The sequence below is a fragment of the Stegastes partitus genome, unplaced genomic scaffold (assembly GCF_000690725.1).
Source record: "Stegastes partitus isolate 25-593 unplaced genomic scaffold, Stegastes_partitus-1.0.2 Scaffold2440, whole genome shotgun sequence".
Taxonomy (NCBI): Eukaryota; Metazoa; Chordata; class Actinopteri; family Pomacentridae; genus Stegastes; species Stegastes partitus.
The window spans coordinates 1,664-12,706 of record NW_007580171.1 but is presented as its reverse complement, the minus strand read 5'-3'; the positions used below and the strand labels follow the sequence as shown (position 1 = coordinate 12,706).

General features: G+C 39.8%; 1 protein-coding gene across 1 annotated transcript; it reads left to right on the top strand.

Moving 5' to 3' along the window:
* The first annotated feature begins 1,169 nt into the window (after nt 1–1,169).
* On the top strand, nt 1,170–8,544 carry slc22a13b (solute carrier family 22 member 13b). The gene is made up of 10 exons (XM_008305215.1): nt 1,170–1,544; nt 3,609–3,712; nt 4,125–4,279; nt 5,536–5,707; nt 5,806–5,926; nt 6,026–6,120; nt 6,207–6,421; nt 7,647–7,755; nt 7,854–8,048; nt 8,126–8,544. Exons 1-10 carry the CDS (start codon nt 1,170–1,172, stop codon nt 8,199–8,201), a joined length of 1,617 nt encoding a protein of 538 aa, XP_008303437.1. The 3' UTR covers nt 8,202–8,544.
* Nucleotides 8,545–11,043: the final 2,499 nt, after the last annotated feature.

Genomic DNA, 11,043 nt, shown 5'->3' with positions numbered 1-11,043 from the left:
TCAACCGGAGCATCATGTAGCAAAGTCACACTGTCTACATGAGTGTTATTCTTTGTGTTTTAGTAAAATATTTAGTTCCAACTTTATAATGTGAAACATTTTACATTATAGCAACATATAACAAGAAAAGTTTCTTACAACGTGATGGGTTTGTTTGTCGTAATAATGCAAAACTATCTTGTTATAACATGAAAACATGCTACAAACTTTCCATGTTATAATGTTCAGATCCTGATTTTTTTGGTTTGTTTTGTTAATGGTGTGGCAGTAATATGCTGTTGCACATCTGTAACAGCCTTCCATTCTCCATGTGTATCCCTGATGACCCCATCTCAGTTTAAAGCCCCTGAAAACTTGAAAAACATGTTTCTAAATATGAATAAGTAATTATATCAGGAATGCAAAAGTGTGGTTTAATCAGTTTTGATTGGCGGTTATAAAGCTTCTTCTCATGTTAAATATATCACATTTACATGTCCCACTTCACATGACAAGCACTTTGCATTTGTGAGGACACCTGTGATGCTGATGAACACAAACCGCCTTCCGCTCATGACTTCTAAGTTTCTAACGCAATGCAGAACTTTTTATTGTGCACTTTGAAACACAGCTTTGTTATTTTCTCTTTATCTTTATTTTTTTTTTTTTTTTTATCATTTTTTGTGTCATAAGATAGAAACCTCATTTGACTTCTGAGCTGTTGTTGTTCTTAAAAGTAGTTTAGCCAGACTGGTTTGTGAAGGATTTCTGTAAAATCTGGGAGATCTTTACACTCCAGGGAAAATATTTTTGGCTCCAAGGCCGACTGTCCACCAAACATGCTCCACCTGACAAGGTCATGATAAGACTTTTGTAATCCTGCAGTCATAAGTTTAGGCCTTTGCTCTGTAGTTTATTGTCATCTGGTTCTATCCAACAGTATTACTAGAGGCCTGTTATTATGCTGACAACGTGAGCTACACCTGAGGTACTCTGACAGGTCACATTGGGCGGTATATACTTTCGATGTCTGTTTGTAAGCAATTTGTCCGTCATAAACATGGTGATTGTCGGTTTAAACATTAACTTGGAGGGCTCGAGTCAAGTAGACTGTTGGTGACTGAACCTCGCTTCAGATCCCAATCTTTGTCTGTTCCTGCATAACGCTCTGAGGACGTTCAAATTCAGCCATGAGCAACTTTGCGCAGATCCTGAAGGAGATCGGGGAATTTGGTTTATATCAGAAACGTCTGGTGGCTGCATTATGCATCCCCAGCATATTTGTAGCGTTTGATGTGATTGGCCAAGTGTTTACAGGCATGAGCTTCCCACATCACTGCAACACCGACTGGATCCTGGAGCGTGGACCCAACCTGACAGAGGACAGGCAAAAGAATCTCACCATCCCTATGAACCAGGATGGAGGGTTTGAAAGCTGTGAAATGTTCACACCAGTGGATCTGGCATTGGAAATCATTGAAAAATATGGAATTAATGCCACAACGGGATGCATAAATGGATCGGATTTTGAGGCCCCCGAAGGTGCCTCCAGCATCGTGACTCAGGTAAGACATTATTTTTACAATCTGTGCACAGTTAAAAATAATATGTATATATTCCGCTGTGCCAAAATGAAACTTTTCTTGTGCTACCGATTCATTTAATCATAATTAGTGATTGTAGGATTTTAGTATTGTGAATGTTCCAGTTTATTAGGTATTAGTGGATGAGGTCACCCATCGGTTTGTGGACTACTGTTTTGAAGTCTTGAGTTTGTAAAATTAGCCATCGCCATCTGTTTTTGGCGGCAAAATGTACCACATTTGGACAAAAAGGTGGGGATGTGTCAGAAACCAAGAACAAATGTCTTACGGTTAGCTTTTGGTCAGACTAAGATGCTTGCATTGGGTTAACCACTGCACAGTCTGTCAACACAGGCTACCAGCATGGCAGGGTTCTGCTCGCATAGCAACACTAAGTTATCAGCTAATGCCAGTTATCTTGATTGGCAAGATGCATCTCTAATTCACACTAACTGTGATACTAATTGAGATGCTAATTTTGAATAGCAAAAAACAAGCTTAAAACAAAACATGCTTTCTGAAACACCACTTGTGTGTAGTTGTTTCTATTATACTGCTTTCTAGTCCACTTGCAGTCCACTTGAAGGATGTGTTCCATTTATGTGCAGCTAGTCCTGCATCACCAGTGCTGTACAATAGTGTGACTGCACCTCCTTATAAAATAGTAAAAATAAAAAATGCTTGGGCTTGTTAGTATTTCTTTAAACTGATCACAATCATCGTTGGCGGAGCTAAGCCCAGGATGTAATGACAGCGCCCCCTGAAACAGTGCCAGGTAAAGTGGGCTAACATACACGAACATGCAGTGAGGCATTATAATGAGTAAGCCCCTGAAAGAACAAAGTAGGTCGACCTTACAGTGCGATCCAAATATACAGTAAAACTTGCCATTTTCAACAGTTAGGTTGCTGAATGGAGGCTGTTGTTTCTTGTAATGAAGTGGGTTTGTGCAGGCAGCAAAAGGGGCAAAGAAAATTGCCAGAAATTCAGGGTCTAAATGGCAGGCTTATACCCAAGGACTGCCTCTGGTGAGTCAGACTAATGTCCAGCAGACTATGTACACAACGGCACCAAAGTTCATGTCCAGCCTTTGATGAAATTTACGTCACCAGGACCATTTCTTGTAGTACAGCCAAACAACAACAAGGCATGTTAAGGTGACCAAAATGTTACAATCAACTTTTACAAACTGAAGGCACACTAAAAGAGTCAAAGTTCAGAACATGTTCATGGCTATTTTAATGTCCACATTGCAATAAATATGCATGTGCTTTGTAGTCCATTCATCCATCCATTATCTATCCACCGCTTAATCCTCATTAGGGTCACGGGGGGGCTGGAGCCCAGCTGACTTAGGGCGAAGGCAGGTGACACCCTGGACAGGTTGCTGCTTTATAGTCTATTTTACCCGATATTGGACCATAATTTACAGAATGACCATCATGCTGGACTGAAGGAGATTTAAAATTAGTGATTAAGACCATGTAAGACCAGCTAAATAAAATAAAACATGTTTGTGGATGTCATAAATCTGTGAAAAGAAGCATCATTTCTAATGAACTTGTAAATAATCTGATTTTATTTTGTCACCTCCTGCTGGCTGTTAGAAAGAATACAGATTTAGGACACTTCTGCGTTTGCTTCACTTGTTAGAGCCCAAAAATATGTCCAAAGTCTATGAGGATGAGCTGTCAAATCTGACCTTTAGTTCCCTTCTGAGCCATCTTACTCATCTGTTAATATTTAGTAATGGCATTTGGTTAATAACATGTTTGTGGTGCTTGATGCTGATTAGTGACAGCTTTGACGTATTGATTAAAAACACATTTATATAGTCTCGATTTATAACTAATTCCTAAACCATAAAACAAGCCACATTAAGTATTTTCCAACTCAAAAGTTCATGATGCTAAAATCAACGAAGTCTCGAGCTCGCTTTTTGTTTCTCACTGACTGTAATTTTCAGTTTATAAAAACAGTGAATCCAGACTGAGAAGAACTAAACTTGTGTTTCTGTTTTCTTTGTTCTTCTTTCGCTGTTATCAGTTTAACCTGGTGTGTGACAGGAGCAGTTTCATTGAGGCCTCACAGTCCATCTACATGGCTGGTCTTCTGGTCGGAGCATTGCTGATGGGGCAGTTGGCTGACAGGTACGGATCTCCACTCTAATGCAACTCACCTTTAGACAGCAATTATCTGCAAACCAGTGAATTGCAATTAAATGTCGACAAGTGCTTTCAGCTTCTTGACATTTGAATCCTTGTAAATGATAAATAGCTATGGGATGTGCACATTTTCTCCCATTTCTGCTTATAGCTTGCACATTTACATCTAAATGTTCAGTCAATAGCTGCCTATAGTCTCATTTTCGCATTATGACGTTGAAAAGGCAACATAAATGTAAGATTTTCATCTTGAAAGATGCTGTATAGAAATTTCAAGGATAAATAATTTGATGAAATTCATCAAGCGATATAGGAAAAACAACAAATATTAGTAGTACTGCTTAAAAAGTATGTTTAAAAGCTCATATATCAATGGTTGTTCTTCATGTCTCCGTAGGTTTGGTCGACGCTTTGTCGTCCTGCTTTCACTCCTTCTCCTGCTGTTGTTTGGTGTGGGTGCTGGTTTCTCACCCAACATCTATGTTTATATAGTTCTCAAATTTTTAGGTGGCATCTCAATTTCAGGCATTATTGCTAATGCATTTGTGATAGGTAGGTACATTTTCCGTAGCCGTATTTAATGCCGCCGTCTGTCTTTTCTGGTTCTACCGATGCAGAGCTCCAAAATCAGACACTGTTAAATCGATATATATGCAGATGACACATGAATGTCTCATTTGAAAAATCCAGGAAAAAAACTGACACCAATTAGTTTTGCAGATATCTGGTTAAAGGGGAGTATCTGATTCTAAAAAAAAAAAAAACAATTTGGTCCAACACTGTTTCTGCAAAATTACATTCTACTACAACTAAACTGCACTCTCATTTACATTTTGAAAGAAATGTATTTCCTCCTCTAAAGGTAACACTGTGACATATTAGGAAAGACTTCCAAAATGAAAAACCTCCAAAGTCCACATGAGGAAGTGTGGGCAAGATGTAAATAAGCAACAGGATTTTCACCCTTAAAACTGGAGTTTGTTTCCCATGTGGGAGCATTTTTCTTAAACTCAAGTTCCTTTTACTTGTTTCCCTTCGGGTTTCAACAAACAAACGTATGTAATGTGGCAGGAAATACACCTCCCTCAAAATTTAAGTGAGAATCCAGTTTAGTCGTATGAACATCATTTTTATTTCATTAGCTGTCCCTTCTGTGGGTTTTCAACACACACAGGAAAATTCAGCCCGGACCCTGTAAATGGGAAACAAAGTGGCTCGGACCAATGCACACAACACTGCTCCAGCGTGTCCTGTGCACATTTTGCTTTTGCACATTCATGCTCGTGCACGGGACAGGACAGGAAGGGAGGGGAGAGCTGATGGGAGGGAAGGGGGGTTAGTGGGAATGAAAGAGATGGTAAATTCTACGTATATTCTGTAAATATGCTGACGAACTTATCAACTAACTGATCCATCTATGCAGCCTGTCATGGTATTATTCCCTTACCATCATGGCTTCCAAATCTACATCCACCTAAATAAGCAAATGCCTGAGCTTAGCAAAGCAGCGTACAAGCCCAAAATCACTGGTGGGCGTTGCTTTGTCTTTCAAGTGCATCACACTTCAGCTACAGATGTCGGTACACACACTGACAATACATCCGTCAGACCTCAGCCTGTTAATCTGATCGTGCTACTAAAAATCTCAGCAGTGTCTTGAATTCCACTGCAACAGTTTATTGTAATCTGATCGTTGCATGCATTGCACTTTTGCATCACAGAAGCATAAATGAACATTAAAATAAGCAACACACGAGCTGAACAATGTTAAAAATGAAGTCTTTTCCATCTGTGCTGTTGCTTTCAAGGTGGAGAATGGAGTGATTCTTCCAAGTTTGCTCTCTGCACCATTCTCTGCCACTCTTTTTTCCCTCTTGGACTGATGATGTTGTCTGGCCTTGCCTACTTCATCCGCAACTGGAGGATCCTGCAGCTGGTGCTCTTCAGCCCTCTTGTCCTCGTCGTGGGAATCTTCTACATGTCAGCAGCCGCTCTGGCCACATTAGATGCTTATTTTCACAAATATAAAATACCATGTGCAGTTCAGTTTGTGATCCCGGTACCTTTCTGTCATCTAGGATTCTCCCAGAATCGGCTCGCTGGCTCATTACTCAGGGCAGGAAGGACGAGGCCATAAAGGCAATCAGGAGGGCGGCCAAGGTGAACAAGAGAACCGTCCCAGAAAATCTGCTAGACAAGGTGAGCAGCATCAAACACACTAAAAGCAAAGTCAAATACAGTAAAGTGCTGAAGTATGCTAACATACATTCACCTAAATATGACATCAAAATCTTGTAGCTGGAGCTTGAGGATACGTCCAAAAGAGGAAGCATTCTGGACATCTTCAGGATCTCATATCTGAGAAAACGTGCTTTCATAATGAGCTGCGTCTGGTGAGTACCGTTCTCAGCTACAGACTTCTTCCAATCTAAACCATTACCTTTGAGGTTGCACTGAACATATCTCCCACATTTGATAGGTTTGGAACTAGTCTGATGTACTATGGACTGAGCCTGAATGTTGGCAACTTTGGTCTGGATATTTACCTCACGCAGTTCATCTTTGGCGTGGTAGAATTACCCGCACGTCTGGGCAGCTTGCCTTTCCTCCAGCGCTTTGGGAGGAAAATCTGTCAAGCAGGGGTGCTGTTTTTCGGAGGGGTTGCCTGCCTTGGGATTATTGCTATACCAAGAGGTAAGGAACAAATAAGAGATTAATACAATAATTCAAACAGGAGTTCTGTTGTTTGACAAATGTTTTGCTCGCTTTGAATTCATCTTCTTGAAAAGCATAATACAGTTAGTTCTTGTCATTTTCTGTACACCACTGCAATAGACTTTGAAATGAAGAAATCAAAGTATGATTGAAGTATAGACCCGCAACAAAAATACTGTTCAACCCTCCACCAAGTCCTCCATCTTCCATCACAGGCTGAAACGCAACTCTACCATCTACCACAATCACAAAAATAAGGATTCCTTTTTATTTGTGATGAGTGATTACCAAACGTTTATGAATGGATGTCACTGCCTTTGCTTCAGCTGCCTTCAGGTGCTGCTTGTTTTTGGGTCTCTGGAGACAATTGACTAACAAGTAGTTTTGTGGCCTGGTTTGTTAAAGAAATAAAAGATCTCGAAGTGTTGATTAGGTAGCTTCTTTTTAAAGGAAACTCTCATGATACAGTCCAAAGAGGTGTTGATGCAAGTAAGGCAGACCAATATATGGCTGTAAAGACAAAACAAATAATCAGAGAGATGGCAGAAATTTTATGAGAGGCCAAGCCAACAGTTTGGTCCATTCTTAAAACAAAGGAGCTCACTGGCCAGCTCAGCAACACCAGAAGACCACAGAAGATACCTAAAGTGGATGATAGCAGAGTTATTTTCTCAATGACGAAAAACCGCTACACAACATCAAGCCAAGTCAAGAACACTAGGATGTTGGTGCATCATTGGTAGGAGACGCCTTTGTGATTGTAAATACAAGATGCAAACCACTGGTAACCCTTTAGATAAGGTACATTTGATTTTGCGTGTAAAAAAGCAATTCTGAAACAAGATTATTTAAAGAGATAAAACCAAGGTTATTTTGTACTAGACTAGAATGTAGTGATGTCCTTGGGTTTCAGACTTGAGATAGTCACTGACTGTGAAGGGTTTTCATCCAAGTATTAAAAATATGATGTTATTTTGTGAAATTACTTGTTTAAACAAAAGGACTGTGTAAAAAAATAAATGTCAGTAATTCCTCCATGGTTAATGCTCTACTCTTCAATCACGTCTTGATTACTTCATTTCAAATCCACGGTGGATCCGTTCAGAGGCAAAAACACTAGAATTGTGTCCAAATACTTATAGACCCAACTGTATGCCACTTCTTCTTTGTTTGACCCAGAAATGTGTTTTTGTTTGTCCATCAGACCTTCCTGTAGTGGTAACAATCATCGCCGTGCTGGGGAAATTTGCTGCTACTGCCAGTTTTTCGACAGTTTATGTTTATACTGCAGAATTATATCCAACTGCTCTAAGGTAAGACAGATAGTAAACCTGAGGAGAAACATTTTGGCAGGAGATGCTGTGTTTTCTCTTAGTCAATGCAATGATGAGTTTATTGTCTGTCCTGGTAGGCAGAACGGTGTAGGTCTGAACTCCATGTTCGCTCGAGTCGCCGGCATCCTCGCTCCTCTGATCAGACTCCTGGATGTCTACCATTACGCCATCCCCATGGCGATATACGGCGTCGTTCCCATTGTTGCTGGGGGTTTCTGCTTCCTACTGCCCGAAACCCGCAATTCTGAACTTCAGGACCACGTTGAAGAGACGTGAGTTGCTGAACCCTTTTGCAACTTGTTTCACTTGCAAGAATTCTATATAACAATCATCTTCCTTTTCATTTCAGAGAACCTAAGGATGCGATGATTGAGACCAAATCCTTTACTGAGGAGGTGAAATCAGGAAAGAGTACAAAAATGTAGTTTATGTGGATGTACAGGTTTTAACAATTTCAATACTGCGCTTCCTCACAGCTGCTACAGTGATAAAAGTAATTGGTTTGTATGCAGACCTTCAATCACATTTAACCTGTAAATTATTACACAAAATATATATTTTTTGTAGTTACATTCTAACAGACTGTAACTACAAAATAGTTTTTTGTAGTTACAATCTGTTAACCATTAGATTCATTTGTACAAAAGCTATGTGCTGTTTGTGTGTGTATTTATATGCACTGTATATTTGCTTGTCTTCTCTCATTTTAGTTGCTGGGTAACAGTATGAGTGTTTTTATTTTCCCAATAAATAAATGAATAAAATGCAGCCCCTATGTGTGATTTTTCTGATAATAACAGTCTTTTTTTTGTTTTCTTTTTAAAGCACTTTTCAGAATCTAGGTTACAAAATGCCTCACAGGGCAGCAAGATGTGACCGAGGGTCGTAACATCTTCAGAATTAAAGAAAGAAAAGAACTGATAAAAGTGCATAAAACAAACAGAGTAGAAAAATGAATAAAGCAACACATTTCCGTGCAAAATGAATAAAAACTCAAATAAAATCAGAAAAGGCTCTCCTAGAAAAGCATGTCTTATGAAAATATTTAATTTGACTGACCTGATTTCCTCAGGCAGGATGTTCCAGAGCAAATGTGAAGGTGCAAAAGGTCCTAAAAGGTCAGAAGTACAACTGGGAAAGAGGACACGAATGTAATCAGTAAAATCTTAAATCTATCGTTAAACATACTGGGAGCCAGCGTAGCGAGGCTAAAACAGGTGTGATGTGCTCATGTTTCATTGTTCTCGTTAAAACAGTTGCTATGAGTCAGCTCTTACGGAAAAGTAAAAAAGATAGTCACTGTTATTTACCTTTCTTGACTTGTAAAGTTAGCAGCGAGTTGGGGAACATAGTGTCGTATCAGCAGTCTGTTTTTTTTTTTATAGTGTTCATGTTGCTAAAGTTTGAAATGTGCATCCATTTTTCAATCTACTTGCTTTGGGCACTCTTGTCTTGCATCTTGCATTGGAAGCTGTGGTTGCTCTGCCCATGTCTGCTTTTTGTTGCCTGTGTTAAAGGAACATAGTGAAGGATTTAGTGCCATCTAGTGGTCTGGATACAGATCGCAGCTGATAATTTCTCAGTTTATACATGCATCCTTTCCTCGCCTCCTCCCCTCATGTCCCTCACATCTGACATACGAGTGGAGGCAACATTCATAATTTGGAGCTGTCACCCTTAGGCGACATTAGTCGGGCTGAAAGTGTGGCACGGCTATATCCTATACATCATTTGTTGCACAAACCACTATAAATGTTTGTATGAAAAGCACTGTACAGATGCTGCTTCAAAAAAAACATGAAGGGTTAGACAGTGTGAGCATGCATTTAAGCCTTTTTTAGTTCACCTACATTTGTCGCGTCTAATTCCCACTATGCTGTGTTTCCTGTCCCGTTTGGACATCAAAGATTTCTGCAAATGATACAGCGAAGACAGTTCACAGTTCGTCCTGCAGGCCTCCTCTCTCCGTGTTTCTCTGGCCTCGAGATGAATTTTAGGAAATGAGAAATCCTCAAAGATGTCTCGTTAACCTCAATTTCCAAGTCACAGGCAGGAAGAAAGAGAACAGAGGAGGTGAGGAGGCTCAAAATAGAAAAACGGTTTTTGGTTTTTCAGTGGAGGTACAACATGGTGGCGTCAGTGGAGGAGTACTTCTGGCACCTTGGTTGATGCGTATTGTGCTTAAAGCAAATGTATTACCAGTGTCTTTGTTATTGTACATTTTAGTGTCTTGGCTACCTTAGGTTTTATTGTTGCTAAACAAATATTGGCAATGATTGTTTTCATAAAAGATGGAGCCACTTCACATCACTGACAGGGCTGAGCTTGGTTAACTATTAATTAGCCAGGCTAAATGACGTCCATTCTATTCTTGGTGTCTCTGTTCATGTCTTGCTTTTATAAGTAACCTTTGTGAGCTAAGCCTCACATCACCATGAGCAACTTTGGGGAGATCCTGAGGGAGATCGGGCAGTTTGGGTTGTTTCAGAAACGCTTACTTTTTGCGTTATGCCTCACCAACACTTTTATGGGATATGATGTGATCAGCCAGGTGTTTATGGGCCTGAACTTCCCACATCACTGCAACACCGACTGGATCCTGGATCCTGGACCCAATCTGACAGAGGAGAAACAAAGGAATCTCACCATCCCAGTGAACGAGGATGGAAAGTTTGAAAGCTGTGAAATGTTCACACCTGTGAATCAGAGTTTGGAAGACATTGAAAAGTATGGGCTTAACACCACAACAAAATGCCTAAATGGATGGCACTATGAGACTGAACCAGGAGATTCCAGCGTTGTGACCGAGGTAAACAAAGAAAATCATCATTTAGTCATTTATATGCTTTTTCAAGGACTGTAGATGAAAACCCTTGCTTGAAAGGTTTTCCACTGTATGTCCTGAGGTATTATTAATTCCTTACAAAAACCCTGCAGAAGGTTTTTTGTGTAAAGTGTCTATATGATATTTTAAACATTAATATAGTGGCAACAACTATGTGCAAAGACACGTCGCAGTGACGTTTTTTCTTAGTCATTTTTGGACGTCCAATTTCCGACATCTACCGAATGTGTAGTATTGATGTCCACAGGACCTCTGTGGAAAGGCTAAATGTAGTCCAGATGTGGTCGTTATGGACGTCTTTTACACATCAAATTTAATCTCATTTTAGAAATGGTATTTACACTGCTTATAAAGACGTCCATAAGACATCCATAATGACCACATTTGGACTACAATTTGCCTTTACATAGAGGTCCTGTGGA

Coding starts and splice junctions, on each gene's coding strand:
- slc22a13b (XM_008305215.1), top strand. CDS start 1,170: ATGAGCAACTTTGCGCAGATCCTGAAGGAGATCGGGGAATTTGGTTTA. Junction 3,713..4,124: donor ATGGGGCAGTTGGCTGACAG/GTACGGATCTCC, acceptor ATGTCTCCGTAG/GTTTGGTCGACGCTTTGTCG. Junction 6,121..6,206: donor TTCATAATGAGCTGCGTCTG/GTGAGTACCGTT, acceptor CACATTTGATAG/GTTTGGAACTAGTCTGATGT.